General features: G+C 34.4%; 2 protein-coding genes across 2 annotated transcripts; both read left to right on the top strand.

The window, feature by feature from the left end:
• The first annotated feature begins 810 nt into the window (after nt 1–810).
• On the top strand, nt 811–4,122 carry LOC111010674 (polyphenol oxidase, chloroplastic). Its single transcript, XM_022284173.2, has 2 exons — nt 811–1,573; nt 3,143–4,122. The coding sequence occupies exons 1-2, from the start codon at nt 1,093–1,095 to the stop codon at nt 4,003–4,005; spliced, it is 1,344 nt and encodes a 447-aa protein (XP_022139865.1). The 5' UTR covers nt 811–1,092; the 3' UTR covers nt 4,006–4,122.
• An 11,460-nt stretch (nt 4,123–15,582) lies between these two features.
• Nucleotides 15,583–17,663, top strand: LOC148212534 (polyphenol oxidase, chloroplastic-like). The gene is made up of 2 exons (XM_088121999.1): nt 15,583–16,557; nt 16,712–17,663. The coding sequence occupies exons 1-2, from the start codon at nt 15,624–15,626 to the stop codon at nt 17,560–17,562; spliced, it is 1,785 nt and encodes a 594-aa protein (XP_087978125.1). The 5' UTR covers nt 15,583–15,623; the 3' UTR covers nt 17,563–17,663.
• Nucleotides 17,664–26,262: the final 8,599 nt, after the last annotated feature.

Raw genomic sequence — 26,262 nt, forward strand, 5'->3', positions numbered from 1 at the left:
TTTTATGTGTGTTTGGTGACATAAATATTTATATATAAAAAAAAAAAAAAGCTAACGACAACCTTGAAAACTATACTATTAGAAAATTTTAAGGACATGTATTAGATAGACACAATTTTGAATGTTCAAATATTTATTAGATCTTTTTCAAAAAAAAAAAAAGATTTTTATTAGAAAAATTTCAAAATATAAACAACTTTGAAAATTTATGCGGTTCAATAATCATTTCAATTTTGGTTTTTGGTTCTTTAGGAAGGAAGCCTAATAACAATTTCGACTTCTTTTTTAAAAAATATTTTCAAAGCCTAAGCCAAATTATGAATACATAATAAATATAGTTTTTAAAAACTCATTTTTATTTTTGGAATTTCTCTCGAGATTCAAATATGATTTTAAGAATGATAAAAAAGATACCAATGAAGTTATGGGAAGTTATGTATAATCTCTAAAAATAAAAAACTAAAATGAAATAGTTGAACCAAACTTGTAATTTAACCATCTTTGTAGCAGGTATAATTAAGATAGGTCTTAGGCATAGAATTATCACAGTCCTACCCGCTAGTATTTATTGATTTTCTTTTTCAACTCCCTTTTTCTTTACGCCCGTCGGAGGAAAAATAAAAATTACAACATACATGAACATTTTTTCAAAGTTGAGTACTGTTCAATATTGATTAGCTAGAAGGGAATTGCCAATGTCCAAAATTAGGTTGCGTCGGCAACCGAATCATCAGATTAAATCGAATACCAAAAATGCATCGAGATAAATTAAAAGAGAAGAATAGTCGAACCCTATCATTTTTTGCTATAAAATTCACACAAATCAGTGAGTTTTTGAAATAAAAAAACCAGCTTTAAAGCCATGACTTCTCTATCTCCTCCGGCACTTTCCTCCGCCGGAACCACCTCATTTGGCCAACTTCTTCATGCTACCAAATATCCATCATCCAAATTTCTAACAAGAAAATTCCTCTTCAATAATGTTGCTCTTGCTCCTAAAGTTTTGTGCAGCGCCGCCAATAACGGGTTCGCCCGGCCGCCCATTTGGCCGACCAAAACTACGTGGATAAATATAAGCGAGCCGTGGAGCTTATGAAAGGCTTGCCCGACGATGACCCACGTAGCTTTACGCAGCAGGCCAACGTTCACTGTGCCTATTGTAACGGCGCGTACGATCAAGTTGGGTTTCCAGTGGAGGTTCAGGTTCATAATTCGTGGCATTTTTTCCCTTTCCATCGCTATTATCTCTACTTTCATGAGAAGATCATGGGAGAGCTGATTGGGGACCCCACCTTCGCCTTGCCGTTTTGGAACTACGACGCTCCGGAGGGGATGAGAATGCCGGCCATCTACGCGGACGACAAGTCGTCGCTTTATGATGAGCTCCGAAACGACAACCATCTGCCGCCGACGTTGGTGGATCTAGATTACGGTGGCGTCGAACCCACGATTGACGATGAGGCCCAAATAAGGAGTAACCTTCGGGTTATGTATCGGCAGATGGTATCCAACAGCCGTACGCCGTCGCTGTTTTTGGGTAGCGCTTATCGTGCCGGTGACGAGCCATCACCAGGTGAGATTTTCGGGATTCTTTTTTGTTGATATTTCAAATTTTCATTCATTTATTTCAAATCAGCGAATGCTACCACTTTTCTTTGAGTAATCTTCTAAACCTTATTTATTATCGGAAAATATTTAGATTCTTGACATTGACAGTTATTAAATGTTTGATAACAAAAGTATAAATGAAGAAATATAGATTTCCTTTCAATCAATTTTTCATGTCAACATATAGGATATGTCTCTCACTCGTTGGAAATAAGTATTTTGTTTTATAAGAAACAATATTTAGGTGCTGCTGATCACAATTGAAAATTTTATTTAAAAAAAACAATCTAATTTATGTATTTGTATATCTTATCAATAAAATATTTAATAGTGGTTAGTATAAAGATAAGTACTCACCACTTAAAAGTATTTACCATTTGTATGTAGATTAGATTTTGGTGCTTATCCTAGGTTGGGTATCTCTTCTTTTATGCATTCTTTTTTTTTTTTTTTGTAATTGTTATTTTTTAATGGTGGAAGGAAATACATTAAGCACCTCAATTTTATTTTTCCTATACTAATATATATATTTTTAAATTACATGTTTTTTTTCAAACATAATACAAATTTTCACTCATATCAGTAGTATATTAAACACTTATATCAGTAGTATATCACATGTATATAACAGTAGATATATATCATTTGAGTAAAGTCATCATTTTAATATTGGATCTCCATCTTTTCGAAAAAGTGCTATATTTGAAATATTAAACATGGTTACTATTTTACTAAATATTATTGTCATATTTCCAACTGCGCCAATTTTTTATTCATACTTTCCTAATTTCAACGACATTTAAATTCAGTTGATCTATAATTAAGTTTGGGAATCCTGCTCTCTCCTTGTAGACTTTTGTATTACTTCAAATCTAAGCAAACATTTATAAAAATGGCAACTAATCAAAATTTAATCATTTAATCGAGTCAATATGAATTTAGCTCCTGATAATTATGAGCGATTGCCTATGACTAAGATGTTATGAATTTGAATAAATTATTACTTAACATTAAAAAATTCCCAAAAAATATGAAATACATCATTAATAAGTAATCCCTAAACAGTTATAATTTTATATAATTATTTGACTTTTGTTTGAAATAAATTTAGATTAGGTATCAATTAAACAATTATAAAGTGAAAATAAAGATAACAACGTAATGATGTGATTATTTTTTTTTCAAGAAGACCTCATAATCAATATATAAAAAAGTCTAAAACGATACAAGGTGGAGGGAAGTTGAATTTCCAATTTATGGCGCTAGCCTTGATATTTCTAGATTATATTCATGTCGGTAGTGTCAAAAATATACTCTAAGAAATTCTTACCAATGTCCAAATTTGAACCAGTTCAACTAATTAAGACGTATAGTTAACTTCTTTTTTTTTTCCAAATTATGATGTGATTCAATGACGAATTTTACACAATATATTTTAAAATCGTTGTCGGAAAATAATATATATGCAATATACACAATATATTTTAAAATCGTAGTCGGAAAATAATATATATGCAATATAATAATATTACAGGAGGCGGGAGCGTGGAGAACATTCCGCACGGGCCGGTTCACGTATGGTGTGGCGACAACGAGCAGCCCAACTTCGAGAACATGGGAAACTTCTACTCCGCCGCTCGCGACCCCATCTTCTTCGCCCACCACGCAAACATCGACCGCCTCTGGTCCGTCTGGAAGACCCTCGGCGGAAGGCGGCAGGATCTCCAAACCCCCGACTGGCTCAACGCCTCCTTTATCTTCTACGACGAGAAAGCCCAGGCCGTCCGCGTCACGGTCCGCGACTGCCTCGACTCCAAAAACCTCGGCTACGTCTACCAAGACGTCCAAATCCCCTGGCTCCAGACTCGCCCCACGCCACGTCAGACGCTTCGAAGCCAAAGGGCCGTGGCCAGGTCATCCAACATACCATTCTTCGGCGCGGGCCCCGCACTCGCTGGCGAGACAGGCCCGTCGTCGAGCCGCGTGAGGCCTGCGAGGATCAAGTTTCCGGTGACTCTGAACTCGGTGGTGAGCACGGAAGTGAAGAGGCCGAGGAAGTCGAGGAGCAAGAAGGAGAAGGAGGAAGAGGAGGAGATTTTGGTGATCAGTGGGATCGAATTCGACGCCAACGAGGCCATAAAGTTCGACGTGTTGATTAACGACGAAGATGACAGGGAAATTCTGGCGGATAACACTGAGTTTGCGGGCAGCTTTGTGAACGTGCCGCATAAGCACGGTCACAAGAAAAAAGTGAAGACGGGGCTGAGATTGGGCATAACTGAACTGCTTCAGGATTTGGAAGCTGAAGGAGACGACGCCGTCAGGGTGACTCTCGTGCCCAGGCTTGGAAGAGGCCTCGTCACCATTGCTGGGATCAACATCGAATTTGATAAATAAATTACTTTTTAAATTTTCGGCTCAATAAGGTTTATCTATAATATAACCATTAATATATCTACCCTATTTGTTCTTGAACTTAAACTTTCTTTTATAATATACACTTCAACTTTACTATCGGCGGCGTTCATTGAATTAATAAATTTTGATTTAAGACAACATAATATAAAGAAATATGGTTATCTAGCTAGATAAAAATTTTAAAAGAAATCTATGAATTTGTATGGAAGAAATTAAGATTCAACATCACGCTACTGATTAATGATATAGATTGATAATATAGATCGATAATAAGTTAACATGTATTCACTTTGATATTTTTTTTATTATTTTATTAAAATTTATATCTCGTTAATATCTCTTTTATTTATTTTTAATTCATTTGATATTTCTCCTCTCATCTTTAATCTCTCACCTTCCTCTTTTTTCTCCCTCCCCTCCATTTTTTTTATTGCATCGTCTCCACTTTTATTTGACTAATTTAAAAAAAGGAAAAAAAAAATCAAACCGAGAATCACAAATATGTTAAATATCTCACCCATCACGTATTTATTTTTATTGTATTAAAATATTGGAGTAATTTCATGCGGGAGAAATCGGTAAATTACTCATTCCAGACTTTTCTATTTGCTACTTTTTTTTTCTTTCAAGAATATACTCTTTCCACGTCGCTTAACCAAATATTGTTTTTTTTTCTCTTCTCTGAAATAAAAAGAACTAAAAAAACTTGCTCATTTGTTCAAAATGAGCCGTCCTTTATTCTCAATTATTAGAAAGTTATTGATGTGTTTCTCACATCGAATTGTTGAAAATGTAGGTAGTAATTTAAAAGATGAGGACAAACGATAAATGATACACAAAATTATTAGGATTATGGAGCCAAATCGGTGTTGGAATGAGTCGGGACAATGAAGGAATTGAAGAAGGGATGAAAAATGGAATTGAGCGCTACATGAGCCAAAATGGCTGAGAGGGTAGAGGATATAAAATCCCCTTATTCATTTTAGGTTTCTTTAATCAATTATGTTGGTGCATAATTGAGGGGCGGCCAGAATGCGTTGGTGCACGCTTTTCAGTTGGATGCTGAGATAGTATTTGGAAGAGATTTAGAGGCAAGATCTAGAAGTTGTAGAGTATCGTCGACAACCTATTCTCATGAGTATTTGGTAAGGTTTTTCATTCCTGTTTCTTAGGATTCTATTGCTGTTGTTCTTAGAAGCCTGATGACTTTGTTGAGACCTCTAAATTTGAGAGATTATTGTATTGTCCATTATATTATCTTAATATCATAGTGGAACATGTTGTCACGGAAGACTAAATGTAGCATATAATTGCGATGAACCAGTATAAATCTCTTGTGTCATTTACTGCACTTTCATTCTATTTCTCTTATTGTGTGATTGATTTAGTTGAACTGTGGGAAGAATATATTTTTGATAAGTAAGTTTTCCAAAAAATATAAAAAGCAAAATATGATTATGTAGTACATTGTAAATTAGGACAAAAAAGTGAAAGAGATGCCTTCTAGAAGAGAGGAAAAAGAGGAATGTGAGATAATGCAGGGAGAGAGAATAGGAGAGGAGAAACGCCAAATGAGTGTTAAAAAAAAGAGTAAAAGATTTATTGAAAAAATATTGATTAGATATGAATTTTAATAAAATAATAGAAAATTTTCAAAACGGTGAACTTATTAGAGCTTTGGGGTCCTAATCCTCAGGCGGAAGTTGTGGGTTCGAGCCCCGTCAATCCCGACGGATCAAAATCCAATAAAATGCCCCACGAGTGAGTTGCCCAGTACCCCCTAGCTGCTTTCAAGGTCTCGTCGTTTCGATGAATCACTTGAGCCCTGATACATTTTCGGTGCCATGGAGTGCAAGTCTTTTCCTTTTTTCTATTTTTTTCTTTCAATAGTCACATATTTAATGTTTAATAGTGAAGAGTAGATTGATTTTACCTTTTTTGCCTCTTTTATACATTGTATTAAAGTCGTATTAAATAGTTTTTTTTTATAAAGTATTAAATAGTTCTTCTACCATATAAATACAAACATCTTAATGATATGGGATGCACTTCGTCGCATTAAAGAGATATGTCATTATAGTAGACAGTAAACTTTTATTATTGTCCAAACTTAAATTGTGTGTACAACTTCAAAAAAAAAAAAAAAGTAAACTCTTTTCCAAATAAAAATCTGACAGCCAATAAACTGTTAGGTATGACATCTTATTTTATCATCCCATAGAGGGAGCAGAGAGAAGAAAAGAAAGAGTGCATAGTCTTAAATTTAAAAATTTATATATAAATTTAAAAATTTGAAAACTTTCCTCTAATTTTCATAACTAAAAAAATTTACATATAAAAAGACCAAACGCAAAATTTTACCCCTTGCAATAAAAAGTTTCTGATTCGGGCCTTTACCCACATACACAACCACACTCGCCAGCATTAATATATTAAGAAAGTAGACATTTTTTTTTATTTACTTACTTTTTTCTTCCTTTTTTTTTTTAGGAATGTATATGTTCGTGGTGAATTTAGGGTGGAAATAGTGCGGCTTATAGGGGGCAAACACCTCGGTCCCATATTGGGTAGTTTATAGGTGCGCAACCACCTTCGCTACATATTGAGTGACTTATATAGGCCGACCTCACTTCAACTCCCTATAGGTCATTTATAGCCAGTATAGGACTTTGTTTGTATTCACTTTACAAACCTAACAATCCTCCGCTCGAACAAAGTATCACCGAGCCTTCCATTAAGTAGTCATTTATTCGTCCACTCTCGGACTCGAACGAGAATTTGCTCTTATCAAATGCTCTGCACACCTTGATATAACACACCTATGAATTACACCATGACTATACCTTCTGAGACTCACCACTTCTTTGTTCGACATCCTAGAATTTCACCGACATAGCTAGGTTTAGATGATGACTCTGATACCACTTTTTAAGGACAATGATACCCCAAGTATCTTCATAATGGTATGATATTATCCGCTTTTGGCATAATCCGCACAGACTTTGTTTTTTATTTCAAGCCAAAATGCCTCATATCAAAAGAGATAATTGTCCTCATCTATATATCATGGATCATGCTTTCTCTAGTTGATGTGAGACTTTGTTTGTATTCCCATCACAAACCCAAGAGTAAGCCATTACCAACCCGATCCAGAAAATCAAACCCAAATAAATAACAAACAAAAATGAAATCAAACTCCAAACAGGTACCATAATCAAATTAACCCAAATCCAAAAGAAAAGCAACTCAAATATAAAAGTAGTTGCTCCACAGTTATCCACTTCGACCTGCCAATGATCATATAATCCTTCACCACGACCGAAATAATTAGTGGCTCAAATTCATAGATAAGTAAACCACCATTTGAATGAAAAAGAAGAGATCTGGAGGTCTGTGGCAACCGTCGGGTGAAAGAAAACCAGCGAGAGTGATGGAGAAAACAAGCGAGACTGAGCTAAAGATTGAAATGAGATGACATGACTATGTGTGTTTCAAAATAATTTTAAATCTTCATCTTTCTCTTTTTAAATCTCTGGGATCTCTATTTATATTTCTCTCTCCAAATCTTTCTTTTTAATTTTTTTTGTTATTATTTCTATTTTCACAATTATTTGAGTTTTTATTTCGATTATAGTTTTAAGATAACAAATCTACAACACTATAGACAATTATATTAAATTTTTAAGTATAAGAATTTGTTTGTTAAAATAGAGTTGGATAATCTATTGTTATGTTTTTAAGGAACGGAGAGCATAAAGCAACTAGAGCGAATATGTGATAGAGCGAGGAACAAGAGAGCATCCCCTCCTTTTCGTTTCCCTATCCTCTCTCTCCGATTTTTTTTTTCTTGTTTCTATCTTTGCTCAAAAACCCGTCTTCTACCCCTTCTATTGCCGCCTACCATTCAGGTCTCTCTATCCCTTTCCTTTCGTTGCCATTGTTACGTTCGACGTATCTCACAATGATATGATATTGTCCGACATAGTCCTTACAACTTTGCTTTTGGTTTGTAATTACTTTATAAACCCAACATCCACCTTCCTTTTTCCTTGTCTCCCTCCTCCTACCCCTCATCTCCCTCTCTAATAATTTCAAATCGGACAATCTAATCGAACCCAACTAAAAAATATAAGAGTTGGATTGGTTGCAAATATCATTTGATTCTTTCCAATAATAGAACTGGTCAACTCAAATTCTAAATTTCAGATATGAAGACAGAACACATGAGGAGGTAATATGAAAAAAAAAACCAAGCTAGAGATTTGATTGTGCAGAAGAATTAGAAAAACGAGGGACTAAATTTGGTGAGCCATCATAGTAAATCAATAAACTTGTACCTGCAAATTAGAAAAAGAATCAATTAGAAAAAAAAAAAGTCAAATCAACTGATTTAATTATACAGACTCACAGGCACCGAAAAAGGCAAGAGATTCACAGAAATTTGGATGGATTGAGGAGGGAAAAAACCAAAAATGGGTTTTGGGCTTATAGCCTTCTAATTGAGGTAAAATTATTTTTTACCCACTTTTTTCAAAATTTTTCTAATATTTGTTTACATCATTTTTCATACCAAATTATTTTTACTATCATTCTATTCTTTTTTTAGATTTCTCTCTCTTATTTCTTTCATTTTTTACCGAATTTTTTTCACTCTCCTTATTTCCCTTTCTTTTTTTTTCAAATTTTTTTTCTTTGTCTCATTTTTCTTTAACTCATTCTTTCTCTTCCTTATTTTCTTCTCATTTTCTCTGGGGAGAGGAGAGATGAGGCAGGAAGGGAGAAATTAATTTTCATTATTATTATTTTATCTTTTCATCTTTCTCTCGATTTTTTCAACATAAAAATTAAAATTTCTCTCTCTTCTTCACACCCTCTTTCTCTCTCTAAAAATAGGTTTCCTCTCTCTTTCTCACACCCCTCACTCCACGGCTACATCTATCTCTCTTCCTCACACATCGTGTAAAAGATCTAGCGACTTTTTCTCTTCCTCTTCCTCAAGTGAGATTGAGACCATAAGCGAGATCGTGATCAAGATTGAGAGCGAGATCGAGAGCGAGAGCGAGATTTTGAGCGAGAGTAGAGATTTTGAGCGAAATCGAGAGCTAGAGGAAAACAGCGAAAATGCCGATGACCAATAAAAGGAAAACAGAGCTGCCCACGGTCGGATCTTGCTCTCAACGGCTGGATCTCCATCTCGAAGGCCAGATCTTCCTCTCAGTCTTATTATTAGAGGAGAGAAAGTGTGTCTATGAAATTAATTGAATTTTTGTTCCATTCTAAATCTTATTTTTAGAGAGAGAAAGTGTGTATGAAATTAATTGAGTTTTGTTACGTTCTAAATCAGAGAGAGAAAGTGTGTCAATCAATTTAATTGGGTTTTTGTTTATGTTTTTGAGAAAAAATTGAACCAGAATGAGAGAGAAAGAAACGAAAAATGGGGAGAGGAAGAATGATGACTTTTTTTTGAAGATATGGAAAAAGAGGGGGAGAGAACAAGAGAGAAATCTAAAAAATAAGTGGAGGGGTAGTGAAAGTAATTTGATTTCAAAGATGATGTTAGCAAAGATTAGAAAACACACTACAACAAAAAAAAGGCTTATGTTAGCAAAGATGAAAACAAAATCGTCGCTGTAGAAGTGACGAAAAACAAAATCATCGCTGTAGAAGCGACGAAAAACAAATTCGTCGCTGCAGAAGTGACGAAAATTAAATTCGTTGCTTCACAAGCGACGAAAACCTGCGTCACATAAGTTAAGCAGACGCCGAAACACATTTTGGTGCCCATTTTGGCACTATTTTGACATATGCAACGCAAAATTTTCGTCGCATATGTCAAAACATTGTCGTTTTGATGAATAAATTTAATTTTCTCATCAAAACGACAACGTTTTGACGACGCCCAACCCCCTTAAACACGGCCCCAGCCCCTTTTCTCCTCCATTTTGTTTTGCCTCTTCAGTCCTCTTCCATTTTCGTTCTCCATCGCCGCTGCTCGCCTCTATGGTTGCTTGCCGCTGGTTTCTTCACAATAATCACCCGGTGTTTGTCGATTTCAATAGCTAGGTTTATTTTTGTTGATTTATACTTTATATGTCCTGTTTTGTCTGTAGAATCGTTCACGGTTTGGGGCTTCTTTTCACCGGAGTTCTTTCATCGATCATTCTTGTGCAATGAAAGATTTAGCACTATTAGGTACACATTTTTCTCTTTTGATTTTATTTAAAGTAGGTTTATTGTTTCAAATGATTTACAATTGTGTTATGTCTTGTGTAGGGTGCAATAATTAAATTTGTCTTAAGCTGTTGTGCATTGAAAATTTAACATATTATTTTTCTCGGTTGATTTTATTAAAATAAGTATGTCTATTGTTTGAATTGATTTATATATTACGTTTGAAATTTAGTTTAAATTTTATATGAAATATGTTTGTTTAGAGTTTCTTTTAAGATTATTCTTTGTAAGTTTTTTTAGTTGGAATAATGAAATTTGCTTAAAAAAAATGTTTGGAATTAGTTTTGTTGCTTATAATTTGCTTTAAAATTATACTTTTAACATATTTACCTTTGTTTGGTAGAGAATGATGATCTTAAATATTAGAATTTGTATAGGATTACAGAAGGAATTAGGTCATTCGTTCAATTTTCGAAGAACCATGTCGACAAGAGAGAGTTTACGCGTTGCCCATGTAGGAAATGTCAAAACTTAGTATGGAAATGACCATGCAATGTGAAAGGTCATTTGTACTCGCATGTAATGTGTCTTTATTATGTGTTTGGTATTGAATATGAATTTTGATTAAGTTATTGATTTTGAGTATAGTATGGGGCGGGGGGACTTTTGAGTATGCATTGGATGCTTGAAACTTATGAATATGAAGTTTGTTATGTAGTTGTTTGGGACGAGTATCTTTTAGATTTAGAAATTAAACTTTTGTATGTGTTTGATATTTTATTGTTGAAGTTTGAAATATATGAATGTGGCTTATGTTTATTGTTCGAGCATGAAGTTTGTTATATAGTTCTTGAGGGGGAGGCTTTTGAATGCGAATTTTGTTGGAGTTTAAATTGTTGGATGTGTTTGATGTTTTATTGTTGAAGTTTGAAAGATATGAATGTGACTTATGTTTATTGTTTGAGCATGAAGTTTGTTATATAGTTCAGGGAGGCTTTTGAATGCGAATTTTGTTGAAGTTTAAATTTTTGAATGTGTTTGATGTTTTATTGTTGAAGTTTGAAATATATGAATGTCACTCATGTTTATTATTGGAACTTGAAATTTTTTAATATGAAGTTTGTTATATAGTTGTTAGAATGTTGTTGTCGTTGTGTATTTTTTTTTTTTTTTGCTTGTTGGAACTTGAATATAATATTTTCATGAATATGTTTATGTAGCTTGTTATATTACATATTATCATTTTGATTTCGAATATATTTTTAAGGTCAAAAATATTGATCACATGAAATTATTTATGCAGGATTGAAACATAAAGCCTAATAATCGTGCTGTGTTATGGTCGAAGATTCGGTAAACTTGTCATTATTATTGTATTAGATCAATATGTAAAAGACTTATATTTAGACATATGACATATGTTAGTCTTTTCAAGTTTGGATATATTATGTATTTACACTATGTTTAATTTTAAAGTTTAATATGATTTATCCTTTTATTATCATTTATTGTATTGTTTAGAATTGTAGGAAATATAGTCATACTGATGGATGACATTGAAGTTTGGTTTTTATTTAGCCACAAAATAATGAAAGTGTTGTAATATTTAGCGACGAAATCGCATAATGTCACGCAATAAAAAAGAAAAAAATGTACAAGTAAAAAAAAATAGAAAAAAAATAAATAGCAATGAAAATAATCGTCACAATAGCATTCCACCAATGGAAATTTAATTTGACTAAAAAATCAATGTCCAGCAACGAAAATGATAATATGTCGCTGCTCCTAGCAACGAAAATATTTTGACGAAAATTTAAATTTCGTCGCTGCCGTTAGTGACGCCCACCTTTTCGTGGCGCGGGTCCACTGACGACGCCTTTCATGCAACAGTCACACATTAGCGACCAAAATAGAGCTTCAACAACGAAAGCTTATTTTCCTTGTGGTGACACATGTTTTGAAAAAAGTAGGTAAAAAACAATACTGCCTCGGTAAAAGGACTATTCAACCCAATTTCAAAAAAAAAAAAAAAGTCATGAAATTTGTGTTGTTTGAGTTAGCATCCCACGTCCACCAGGTTTGAGAAATGAAATTTTTAATTATTTCTTCAATTAAAATTAAAAAGAAATTCTAAAAAATAGTACGATTATTTTATCTCATTTGGAAGGATATCAACTCACAATTATTATCTATGACCGTTTCTGTCTCTAGCAAGATCACTCGATGAAAGGTAGAGGGAAATGAGACAAATGATCCAGACTAGAGGAATCCGATTCCTCTGTGGATAATAGGCATTGTGACTCGTGTTATTGTGATTGGTTTAATCGGTATTTTCTTTCATGTTTCATATTTTAGATTACGTTCATTTCTGTAATAATCAGATAAATTGAGTTGTAGACATGAACCAAGAACTCAACAAGATCCTCCTAGAATCAGAAAAAAAAATGTAGATCCCGTTGAACTCTTACTGACTAGAATAGTTTACTAGTATCAATGACAAAATGGATAAGGTATCCATTCCCTTCTTTTTTGTTCATCAATTACATTAACTTTTATATATTGGGGATAAGGCTTAGGTTTAAGGCTTGCAGTTCAATTTTCTCAACTATATTTTGACGGTACTGTGAAATGTCAATAATGTATCGTCGATATTTAGGAGTTCTAGGACCGGCCAACATATAGAAATGTCGAGCTGAGTCATGAAATGAACAAATTTTCCACTTTCTAAACTACTTTCAAATTCTTCATCTAGTTTTTTCTTTTAAATTTTAGCCGGTTAGATACCACTTGTTAAATTAAATTTACCACCCTATCAACTTAAATTTTTAGATTGAGTCGTGGTTTATTAATTCTTAAGATAACTTAAAAAATCTATTAGGCTAGTAAGTTCATTATGTTTTTAAAAAACACAAACGATTATCAAATTCAATTTTTTTTTTCTAATTTGAGGTTATATATATTGAACGTTCACCAAAAAATGTTAATAGACAAATTTATTTATTAAAATGAAATAATTTTGTTGTTTTTCTAATTTGAGGTTATATATATTGAACAGGTGAGGTTCATCAAAAATATTAATAGACAAATTAATTTATTAAAATGAAATTTAAAAGACAGGTAGTAGTGGAAATGGATCTTAAAATGCCACAAAAAGAACACAACAAAGTGTTAAAGAAAAGAGGGAGAGAAATGTGTGGAGAAGTTTTCCATTCTTCTTTCACTTGGATCACTTTCAATATAAAGAACAAAATTCTCTCTCTCTTGTGATTTTCTTTTGGACGGTTTGATAATGATTTTTGTTTTTTGTTTTTGACTTTTATGTTTTCTATTTTTAAAAAATAAAAGCTTTGATAACTATTTTTTCTCACAGTAACCTTTTTTAGTTTTATGTTTTTAGAAGGTTAGAAAATTGAAAATATATAAACTTATCTATCTACATCGTAAAAAAAAACAATCAACACCTATCTAGTTGGTAACACATTCTTATATTTTTTTTGGAAAACACAGAAAAGTCTTATCTTTTTAAAATTTTAAGGAAAAATTACAAAAATGGTGCAAAAGAAATATGTATTTGAAGAGAAAAATACCATTAACACCTCTATCTATATATATATAAATAATTGAACATTTATAAAATCACACCAGACCAACAAAAACTATTTTCATGACACTTTTGAAAAAAAAAAACAATGATATCTTGTAATTTTTTTTAATAATGATTAGCAAAAGATGGGTTCTAACTTAAGTAACTATTCTTACTATGAGTGTTTAAAAAAATCGATCAACCCAACTCAAAAATGGTTTGGATTATAAACTTACGACCCAAATAATTGAGTTGAGTCTAAAAGAAACCTTAGTCCAATTCATGAATACCACTAGTTTTTATCCAAACTACCACACATTTTCGGAAAATCTTCTTGATATACTTGAAAACCGTACTTACGCTCCTCTTATTGACCATTATTGACCATGAGGGGAGAAATGAAGAATTCTTTAAATTTCTAACCATGTCAAAGCTGGCAGTGTCATTCATTCAATTTTCAGATTACTTCTAGTTATAGGTGGGGTATTAAAAATTTTACGGTACAAGAACATTTTACTCCAAAGTTTTGAGTATTCGACTAGCTTGGGAAAGACTTGTCCACACTTTTTTCAGCAGGCCAAAAAGGTAGGACTCACGAAAAAATGCATCAAGACGAAGTATTGAAATGACATTTCCTTCCCGTCTTGTAAATATCATCTAAAAAGTTTAGGAACCACGTGAGAAATTTGTTCTAGGTTTTAGATTAAAAAAAGTAAACTTATATCTATCTCCTATAAATTTGTATTATTAATTAATAAATAAAAAAGAAGAGGACTTACTATTTTTGCAGAAATGACTAATTAAAGCCATAAAACTCCATGTTTACATCATCAAAGGAAAACTACCGTTCACACCTATCTTTTTAGATTTATCTTTCCTACCATATATATCCTATTAGGTTTAAAATTTTTAAAAATGGCCAAATTTATAGAATCACATCAGATATATATAAAAAAAATGATATTTTTATGTATACATATTATTGTTATGCGTATAATCTCTTTTAGCAGTGGTTAGTAAAACATGGGGCTGCCTTTAATTGTTTATCAAAACTACTTATCATAGTTAGACTATCTTTTGTGTTGACTACTATTATATAATTTTGAGGGGAAAGAAAGATAGAAAAAGAGATACTTTTTCTGTCAGAGGAAAAAAAAATGCTGAGTTTTCAAATTTCAAATCAATGCCATATTTAATAAAAAAGAAAAAATGAAAATACTTGATTCCTCGAGAGCGACCAAATCTTTAATTTTGACAACTCATTATCTTTTTTAAAAGGTTTATGGTTTTGTATTTTTCATTTTTGATTGTCAAATATTTAAGAGAACGAGTTTGCTCCTCACCATTAAGAGATCAGTATTTCCAAAGAAAAGGAAAATACTTTCACTCCTTAACATTGATAACCAAATATTTGTCTTTATCGTCGTTAAATGTCTGACAACTCATTATTCTTAAAAAGAATAAAAAAAATTTATGCTCCTACCTTTCTCATTCTTATTTGAGTTGAAGACCAAATCTTCTACTAACATCATTTTAAAATTGACAACTCATTAATTTTCACAAAAGGTCTCTTACATTTCTACTAACATCACAATAACAGAGTCAAGAGAGATAAAAGTTGTAATTATTTCCTCAAAATAATACAGGGGACAAGGACAGGAACATCTTTTTCCAAACTTTTGAGTACTCTAACTTGGAGAGTTGTCCACACATTTTTCAGCATGCGAAAAATATGGAAATCGAAAGGCCCAGGAGATATACTGCATCAAGATTTTTTCTCCTCTTGTTCTTTTGGTTATAAGTATCACGTGAAGTAAATACCTTAGATCCAACCCAAAGAAGAATGCAAGGCCAAGCTGGCATGGCTATGGCTTCTGTGTGCCCTCCATTACCACCATCACTTCTCCCATCATTCAGAAGAAAGTTTGTTGTGAATAAAAATAATAAGCATTGTCGAGTTGTGTGCAGCGCCTCCAATAAGCATGATTCCCAGTCCCAGTCCCCAGGCAATATGGTGGACCGGAGAGACGTGCTTATTGGGCTGGGCGGGCTGTACGGGGCTTCCAGTTTTGCCCCAGAATCTGATTCCTTTGCCATTGCCGCTCCGGTGGACACCCCCCAAATTACCAAGTGCGGGCCAGCACAGGTGCGCGACAAGAAGGTCGAATGCTGCCCCCCGCCGTCCATCAAAATCAAAGACTTCCGGCCGACTCCACCCCGCAAATTACGAGTTCGGCCGGCCGCCCATTTAGTCGACAAAAACTACCTGAAAAAATATGAGAGAGCCGTGGAGTTGATGAGAGGCCTGCCAGACCATGACCCGCGTAGTTTCATGCAGCAGGCGAATATTCACTGTGCCTATTGTAACGGCGGTTACAAGCAACTTGGGTTCCCAGTTGAGCTCCAGGTTCATAATTCGTGGCTTTTTTTCCCTTTCCATCGCTTTTATCTCTACTTCCATGAGAAGATCTTGGGAGAGCTGATTGGGGACCCCACTTTCGCCTTGCCGTTTTGGAACTACGACGCTCCGGCGGGGATGACATTTCCGGCCATCTTCGCCAACCAGAACTCGCCGCTTTACGATGAATTTCGTAACGAGAATCATATGCCGCCGACGGTGGTGGATCTGGATTACAATGGCACCGATGTAAATATGGATGATGAGGCCAGAGTAAGGAGTAACCTTCGGGTTATGTATCGGCAGATGGTATCCGGCAGCCGTACGCGGTCACTGTTTTTCGGCCGCCCTTATCGAGCGGGCGACGACCCATCACCAGGTCACATTTTCCTAACCACATATTTTAAGCTTTTAACACTTTATCCTTTTTAAATTACAATCATATCTCAATTCTGTATCTCTTAGCTAGCGATAAGAGGTGTGAGGTGTTAATCAATCCTAGCCATGAATCTTGATTATAATAAATATTACAGGAGCTGGGAGCGTGGAGAACGTTCCTCACATCCCAATTCACAGATGGTGCGGCAACAAGCACCAGCCCAATGGTGAGGACATGGGAAACTTCTACTCCGCCGGTCGAGACCCGGTTTTCTACTCCCACCACGCAAACGTGGACCGGATGTGGTGCATCTGGAAAACCCTGGGCCGACGGCGCAGGGACATTCAAAACCCCGATTTCCTCAACGCATCTTTCGTGTTCTACAACGAGAAGAAGGAGGCCGTGCGAGTCCGCGTCCGGGACTGCCTCGACACCACAGCCCTCGGCTACGTCTACCAGGACGTGGACATTCCGTGGCTCAAAACTGCCCCCTCGCCACGTCGGAAGAAGCTTCGAAAGGGTGGCGTGGCCAATAACAATATGCCGAAATTCCCATCCTTGCTGGGCACCGGGGCAGCCCTGGCGGCGGAGTCGGAGTTGGAGTTTCCGCTGTCTCTGGAGTCGGTGATCAGGACGGACGTGAAGCGGCCGAAGAAGTCGAGGAGCAGCAAGGAGAAGGAGGAGGAAGAGGAGATTTTGGTGATCTCTGGGATCGAATTTGACCCCAACACGGCCGTGAAGTTCGACGTTTTGATCAACAGCGAAGAGGACAGGGAAATACGGGCGGATAACACTGAGTTTGCCGGCAGCTTCGCGAGCGTGCCCCATCAGAACGCCAACATGAACAACCTCAAGACCTGCCTTAGGTTGGGGATAACTGAACTGCTTGAAGATTTGGGCATAGAGGATCAAGACAGCGTCGTCGTCACTCTCGTGCCTAGGATCAAGGATCAGAACATTACCATTGGTGGCATCGAGATTGAATTTGACCAAGATGATGATTAACCAAACTCATCTACTTATCTTTATTTTTCTTCTACTAAATGTCACCGTATAATTGCCAATCTGTGTTCATGGATAATTAAAATGTTTGCTTCTTCTTTTAATTTTCTGTCGTCGCACATTTATTTAATGTTGACACTATCCTTACAAATTTTCCCTCAGAAGAGTATTTGTCGACACTCTAGTTTGTGTCGACGATATCGAGCCATAAAGATGAAATTGAATGGTAAAGAGCCAAAGTCATCAAGAACCCTAGGTTATAAATCAAGCTGCTATGGGCCTATGGTATCTCTGTTCCCTCCCTTCAGAAGGGTAACTTTTCCAAATCTAATATAAAAATGTAGTTAATCACATGTACTAGTACATGAATTTATTTTTAGATATAAAATAAAATGAGAATTAAAGAGAATTGATGGAAGAAAGCGAAGGATATTTAAACAACATTAAAGTTTTGACACGTAGAAGATACAGTATTTTTCAAAACAAGAATATAAGTCATGATCATGGTTGAATCATGATTGTTTTTGTGACCCATCTTCTTTCTTTTTTTTTTCTTTTTTCTTTTGTATTTTTTGTGACCCATCTTCTTAATGCATAAAAGGAAGGACTAAATATGTGTATCAAAGGTAATATTCTTTTAGGATTTTTTAAGACGGGATTTTAATCTTTTAAAACTCTCAATTTTACTCTTTATAAATTTTTAGAAAAATATATTGTGCCCCTTATTAAATTCGACATATTATTTTTCATGCAAGTATAGAATTCAAATTAATATTTGGAATTCAGATCGGTGACTTTTCAGAAAATTTTTTAAGAGGTCGTTCAATATGTAAATTGCTCCAAAACTATCATGTTTGGTTTTGAATTTCTATTAAAATATTTTTAACCCTGTTTGCATAGTGTAAGGATTTTCCTCTCATTTCAATGGTCGGTTCATAATTTAGTATTTTCAACTAACATTATTTTAAAAAAAAATTACGTGAACGGACATTTTCTTCATTTGTATTAATATTTTTTATTTTACAAAGGGATTCTTGAATATCTTTATTTCCCTGATCTATCCTTTAGAATATTTGGCTGCGAAGGAATAACTCATTCCTTCTCAAAAGTCTCATCGTTACTCCATCTTGATCGTCGAAATCATTATATTTCTTTTTTAGTTTTGCTATTTCCATCATTTCTCTTAATTGAAGTACTTCCATCTAGCCTCTAACTTCTGGTACGTTATTCAAATACTTGTATTAATGAAACCATTTCTTTCAAAAAAATATATTATATATTTAATGAATTGTTTTGTTTTCGATTACAAAAGGTTAACCGAGGAATTTTAACTAGATTATATTTACGAACTTTGGCGGAGAAAATGCAAAACGTTTAGAAAATGCGGACATTTTTTGAGAATTCAAAAGTAAAAATGGCGCCTATATATATGTAAATAAGTCCGTATAATATCGTGCGGCCCAGATCATATTTGATACCATGAGCTCATTTGGGCCCAACATATGAATGTGTACAAGTAGATATTTGGGAAAGTTTCGTACAAAATAAAGTAAATAATTTATACATAAAATTTAATATTTTGCCTATGTTTTCTTGAAAAAAATCAACGAAAAATATTCTTAATTGGTGGAGGTGGAAAAACCATTTGGATCAGTTTTCTTTTCAAGACTTTACCAAGTCATTGGTTGTTGAATAATTGCACAGAGTTTCAGATTCATTTTTATACCCATGACCATATATTATTTAAAATGGATCAATATCAATAGCGATAAAATTTGAGAGAAAAACACCATGGTTTTTGGTTCACTCTCTCCAGAAGATCAATTATTATTGAAAAGCATTACTCAAACTTATGCTGCACACTTTTAAGGTTTTCGTTGATTCTTTCTAAAACTCCTAATAGATCCCGATAGTTCAACCCACATTTAAAAACTCTAAAATTTTGTTTCAAGTTCTTTCCTTTTTCAAGTGATTTTGGTTTCGATCTGTCAAACCTTGAAAAAACTTACCCAAAATTTATATTTTGAAAGAGTATATATTTCGAGACGGAGGGTTTGATATATATTATTAGGGGAATGAGATAGAATAAGGAAGCCAAATATACTCCCACATATATAATTGGATGAAGAGTAGCAAGAGGAGATGTTTGACTCTACCAAAATCTAATTAACAAGTTTGAAGGTATGAAGTTTAGGTTGAAAAAGTTTGAGCTTGTGAAATTAATGTATTAATCTGTATTATAAAGGAAGGCATGACTTTGTGTAGCTAGTTGGTAAACACATTTTTATCTCATTAGAGCCTCCATTATCATTTGAATCTACATTCAATTTTAGAATATGTTGAATAAGCATGCCCTTGACATAATGTTACTATTGTACTCATGAAGTATCTCCAATGGTATGATACTGTCTATTTTAGATATAACTCTTAAGACTTTATTTTTTGTGTCACCCAAAAGACCTCATGCTATTGGAGATAATTGTCTTTATAATCGTGTGACAATATGAGACTTTGTTTGCATACTTTACAAACATAACGTAAGATATTTTTGTGAAGAAATTGATTTCGAACTTTCATGCACGTGTCAGTAATTTCAATGGTGTGTGTTTTGGAATTTTGAGTTTTGGATTCCGACCAGGTGTCTTCCCCCGATTAGGCTTATTCTACTGACCAGACCTTATTTTGACTTGGCATCTTCTGCCGACCAGGTCTCTTCCGTTGACCAGATCTGATAACTGCACGACAACAAAAGTCAGTAGCACGTAGCAGTAGGAGCAACTTGGAAAGTCGACTCGGTCTCCATAAATTGTGCTCGGCAAGGAGAAGTGACTTAGTCGACACAAGCAGATAAAAGAAAATGACAAAACTTCAAGTATTTGAGAAAATTTTCGTTTGATACGTTAAACAAAATCTCTTCAAGTGGGGGCCAGGTGAGTAACAATCGTCAAGGAACTCGAACTGGGATAGACCTAGAATCAGACCGATAAGCTAGAAGCCAGTGAGTGAAACCGGGGAAAAGAATCCCAAAGGTGCAGGCATGTGTACAGGCCTGATGAAACAGAAAGCTGGCAAGCCAAACCAATCAAGGAAATCTAGGGTATAAAACATTTGGCAAAAGCCAAAATAGGTTAGAAACTCGAGGGTATTGATTAAACTCAGTGTAAAAAACTGGCAGAAGCCAAATAAGTTAAAAACCCAACGGTTCCAACTAAACTCAAGGTATAAAACCATTGGCGAAAGTCAAGTACGTTAGAAACCCAAGAGTAAACCCTGGGGTAGAAAACCATGGACAAAAGCCAAACAAGTTAGAAAACGCATGGTACTGCCGACCTAACTAAAAGTTAGATCCCAAAGCTAAAATCTAACGGTTAAAACTAACCGTATAGCAGAGTCCAAGAGACTTGATTGCAGCTAACTATGTCAAAGTAGTATATGGAGCTTGGAAGACTATCCCATGAAATGACAACTGACAATGACAAAAGGGTATCAAACTGGACTAGGGTATAAAGCCATTGACAAAAACCAAATAGACCAAGAGTGATCATTGGAGTATAACATCATGGGCAAAATCCAAACAGTTTAGAAAGCCTAGGGGTGGTATAGCTAGCCAAACTAAACGTTAGATCCCAAGGCAAAAATCTAAACTATTAAAACTAACTGAACAGTAGAGCCCAAGAGACTTGACTATAGCCAACTACGAGAAGGGTATCTGGGCTAACAAGGCCAGCCCGAGAAACAACAACCAACAGCGACAAAAGGGTATGAGGGCTATTCCACAAAAATAGTCATCCATGAAACGACCAAGTGCCAAATACTTTCAATATAAAAGCTTTAGCATTTGCTCATACTTATTGCCTTCTACATTGAGAGTGGAGGCTATTGTTATAGGGAGAAAGAGAAGATCCAACGAAGCGAGAGAAGACCGGAGAAGAGCCAAGAGAAGGCACGAACCAGAAATGAGGCCGGTGCTCGGCATCCCTAGTCGGCCCCCCGACCGACCAAGGCTCGGCGTCAAGACCGAGGCCAAGAACTCTAGAAGACCTGACTCGACCATGATGCATGCTGACTCGAGCTCATCACGTCTCGACTCTTGATCCGACGACAGACTCATAACAAGAGACGCTGACCCAAATTTCTTAGATGTATCAGACTTCGAATTCCACAATCGTAGAGGGATCAAGATTCAATTTCTATAAATAGGGAAGTAAACCAAATCCTAAAGGTATGCCTAAATACCCTACTCTCTATTACTCGACTACTCCAATACTAACTTAAACATCGGAGCCCGTGTGGCAAAAGTCACAACAGTCTTAGTGCTATTTTGCAGTCACGTCGATCCCTTTAATTGAGAGAATTTGATGGAATCTCAAGAGGCCAAATTTATGCATCAACAATTTATGTTTTTTATTTCTCATTTTTTAGAAACGTTTTCAAAGTTGTATATAAATTTTAGAAACAACAAAAACAAATTTTTTGTTTCTTGTTTCCATTTACAATTTGTTTCAAAATATAAATAAAAATATAGTTTTATTATTCTTGAACGATGGATGATTGTGGCCATATAATTTTACTTTATTTATTAAAAAGGAACAGAAATAAGAAAATGATACCAAACGGGCTTCAACTTTTTCTTACTTCGCTTCCTTTTCATGATCGATGGAGAAAAGTTGGGCAATCTCTCACAATTAACGGATATAAAAGTTGAGTATGGTTATTGAAAATTTTCACTGTATTTTCAGTGTTTCAAAATTGAAATTCAAGGATGAAAATCTTTGTCGTTTTTAGTATTACAATTCTAAATAATACGAAAATGAGAAATTTAATTTTTCTAGCAGGTACGGGGTTGAGATTTGAATTCACAACTTCTTAATTAGATATACATACAAATTACTGCTAAACTATGCTCACTTTGGCAAAGAAATTTAAATTTATAAATACGATTATCAATATTTTAACACCTTCTTCCAATTATTTTTTTATTACAATGTAGAGTGGAGATCGAACTTACAACTTGTTAATTGGAGATATATATCAATTACTACTGAGTTCGTTTTGACTTACTTCCTTAAATTATTATAACACCATCTTCCAAAAAAAATAAAAAATTATAACACTATGTAAAAAGTTTGGAGAGGTTAACGTGTAGGGACGATGGATCTTCACGGGACAGAGATGGAGAAGGCTTTCCCATCCTTATTCCCACACCCATTTAATTTTCTGTCTCAAGTTCTCCATGAAGTTTTACGGGAATCGAGGTGGAGATTTCTTATACATGAATTTTTTAATATGTCTATATATAAATAGGATAGTAAAGCTAAAACGAGCATAGTTGAGCCGTAATTGATATATATATCAAACTAAGAGATTGTGAGTTTGATCCACATCCCACATGTTATAATAAAAAGAAAAAAAAAGAGACGAACAATGTATTCTTGTCTCCACTGAGTCCATAGCCATTTAGATATCGGGAAAAATTCACTCATCCCCATTTTGCAGAGAATTTAAATGGAAAATTTGAAACTCATTTAAACGAGATCCCACGGGTACAAAACATGGCTGTTCATGGGTTGGGTTGGGTCGGATTAGAGGGTGTTATTGGGACCAACTTGAATTTTCGGGTTGGGTCAGGTTTGGTTGCCGGGTTGCTTTTTTTTTTTTTCTTTTTTGGAAAACGACTCTTCCAAAGAAATGTAAAGACTTAGGACATGACATGCCGACAATGGATTCCAACTACCTATGATCTATTGTCAAACTTATCAATATTCATGGGGTTCCATCTCAAAACCAATTGGCTATGAGAGAAGTAGTCCATGTCTATTATAAACTATTATTAGGTCCCTTTTCTTTCCAACGTGGGATCCTTAACAAAACTAACATGAATTGATTTGATATTTTGAAAAAAAAGAAAAAATCGTGGCTAGAAGATTTGGCGGAGTAAAATCAGAGATTTCTCTAAGAATTGATAAAACACAACGGCAAAAAAAAAATGGTTCACTTCATAATATAAGATACCATCATATTACAACCAAGCATATCTCTTTGCACACTATTCAAGACTCGTCTCATAAATTAAAATCACATCAATTAGATTCCATCAACATAACACATTTTAGCCTCAATTTAATAATCAAACCCAAAATAAATAGTTAGTGCAATGCGGCCCGTGGAAAAAAAAAATGCTAGCCACGCTAATTTCAGAGAGAAAACAACACTACAACATTTTCATGCAAACTAATATGCAATCTAGATGAGGTTGGTGACAAATCTTGATCCCAATAGGATGGTTGGAGACTCAATTGCTACCTAGAAGAAAAATTAAGGATAGAAGAGTGAGATAACAAGCTCAGTGAGTATAAGCAATTTTTAAGGAAATAATGTTGAAGAAACTATTAACCTAATCAACAATAAATCACTTGAAATACTTAATGGTAATAGATAACATAATCAACAATAAACTATAATTTGTGAGACCGTCATGAATACGTTGAGGAATAAATCACTTGAAATACTTAATGGTAATAGATCTTTTTGAACATCACCTTCAAAACATAGTCATGACTAGGAAATCTCATCAATAAATCTATACTCAAAACTAGTCATACTAGCACGAAGTAGTCTCAATATAGACATTTGAGCAAACTGATCATACTATATATGGAGAATCTCAATGCATATAGCAGAGCAAACTAGTCATATTATGTATAGGCTAAACCCTCATACATAGCAAAGCAACTGGTCATACTATACATCAAGAAATTTAAGATGCATAGTAGAGCAAAACTGGTCATACTACATATCGAGTAACCTTAAGATGTGTGTGTAGCAAAGCAAATCTGGTCATACTACATATCGAGCAAGCTTAAGACATGTAGCAGAGCAATCGTGGTCATACTAGGTATCGAGCAACCTCAAAACACATAACAGAACTATCTGGTCATACTACACATCGAGTAAACTCAAGATGTATAGTAAAGCGAATCTGATCATACATACAATACATGAACACATTCATGTAAGTGTATAGGGAAGTCACCATGGATATAAGAATATCTAGTGGTTTGAAAACAATTTCTATAATAGCTTTTAATACTTATCAAACCACAATAAATTATAATCATTATAAATCAGTGTCTCATGATTCAATATTCCACTATTTCACTTGGAATCACAAATAACCATCATTCCAATAGAACAATTCTATCACCGAAAACCGCAGTTCGATAATCCTAAGACATTTCTAAATTCACGAGTCATATTAACTAAAATCATAACTTAGAAATCTCATACCATAGCCGTCAATCATTGAAACTGATTGTAATTCTCAATTCAACCAAAACTAATGCTTAACAATCAACCGTGACTTCAATTTCGCGGATACTTAAATTTGTCTTAAGCGGGACTTTTGTCAAATAGGCTATATCAAGAGATTTCTAAAATAACTTTTCATTTATCTAATGGTCCAAGCTAGTATACATAATGTAATTAAAACCATTATCTGTCCAATAAGCTCCAAAGTACTCTTTCACCATTAAAGAAAAACAATCAACGTCCCTTCAATTTCCACTCCTCCACATAATCTTAAATAAAACTCACACAAGACAATCTCTCTTCTCTTTGTGGTTTCACTTTTTTTGTACTACACATATTCTTCAACTTTTCATTAGCTTTAATATCTCCTTTTATCTTCTTACAAGAACTCTTCCATCTTTTGTACTTGATATATTATTACTTTTACTCTCACCAACTCTACTATACACTTTCTTCTTCTTTTACATCTCCATGAAAATACTTCTTTGCTTATGCGCCTTTATGTCTTCCATTAATCCAAGCAAGAACATACAAGATTGAAGAACCCATAGAAGTTATTGAGAATAACTTGAAGAAAACCCATTTACTTTCTTTTATAAAAAAATGCTTACGAAAGTTCCATCCATTTTCGATATTGACCATGAGTTTCCGGCGACTTTCCGGTAACTTTTGGAGTCCTTCCTCTCCCCCTTTATAGTAGCTAGGCAAACGAGATTGAGAGAGTTACGGCAACAAGAGAGATCTATATTATATCTTGATTCGTGCTATCTACTTCTTAAAAAACCACGAAAGAATTAAACGAAGTATATAAAAATACCGTTTGAAAAAGAATTTAATCGAAGAATTGAGAAAAAAAGACGTACCTTTCCAGGAGAGGTGGACCACTGGCCACTGTCCAATCCCTCTCACTTTTTTCTCTAACTATTCTGGGAAGAGTTGTTGTACCGTATAAGTATAAATATATTAATAATATAGGACTTGCACTTTGTCGCATTAAACAGACATGTATTATAGTAGGCAGTAAAAGGACGTACTATGTTTTGCTTTTTCAAACTTTGCTGCACGTTGCACTTAACATTCAATTCAACTATTATTATTTATTGTCCAAACTTAAATTGTGTGTACAACTTGAAAAAAAGTAGATGCCTTTCCAAATAAAATTCTGACATCTTATCTTATCATCACCACAGCGGTTGCCGAGAGAAGAAAAGGAAGAGTGCATAGTCTTTAATTTAAAATTTAATTTGAAAACTTCCCTCTAATTTTCATAATTAAAAAAAAAATTACATATAAAAATTACCCATAACAAAGTTTTACCCGCTTGAAATAAAAAGTTTGAGAATATAGACATCGAATCTCTGACCTCAAAGAAAGGTGGGGTACATGCCAATATTT

This window comes from Momordica charantia (genome assembly GCF_013281855.1).
Source record: "Momordica charantia cultivar OHB3-1 chromosome 3 unlocalized genomic scaffold, Mcharantia_2.0 BLBB01000003.1, whole genome shotgun sequence".
Classification (NCBI taxonomy): Eukaryota; Viridiplantae; Streptophyta; class Magnoliopsida; order Cucurbitales; family Cucurbitaceae; genus Momordica; species Momordica charantia.

Coding starts and splice junctions, on each gene's coding strand:
- LOC148212534 (XM_088121999.1), top strand. CDS start 15,624: ATGCAAGGCCAAGCTGGCATGGCTATGGCTTCTGTGTGCCCTCCATTA. Junction 16,558..16,711: donor GGGCGACGACCCATCACCAG/GTCACATTTTCC, acceptor TAAATATTACAG/GAGCTGGGAGCGTGGAGAAC.
- LOC111010674 (XM_022284173.2), top strand. CDS start 1,093: ATGAAAGGCTTGCCCGACGATGACCCACGTAGCTTTACGCAGCAGGCC. Junction 1,574..3,142: donor CGGTGACGAGCCATCACCAG/GTGAGATTTTCG, acceptor ATAATATTACAG/GAGGCGGGAGCGTGGAGAAC.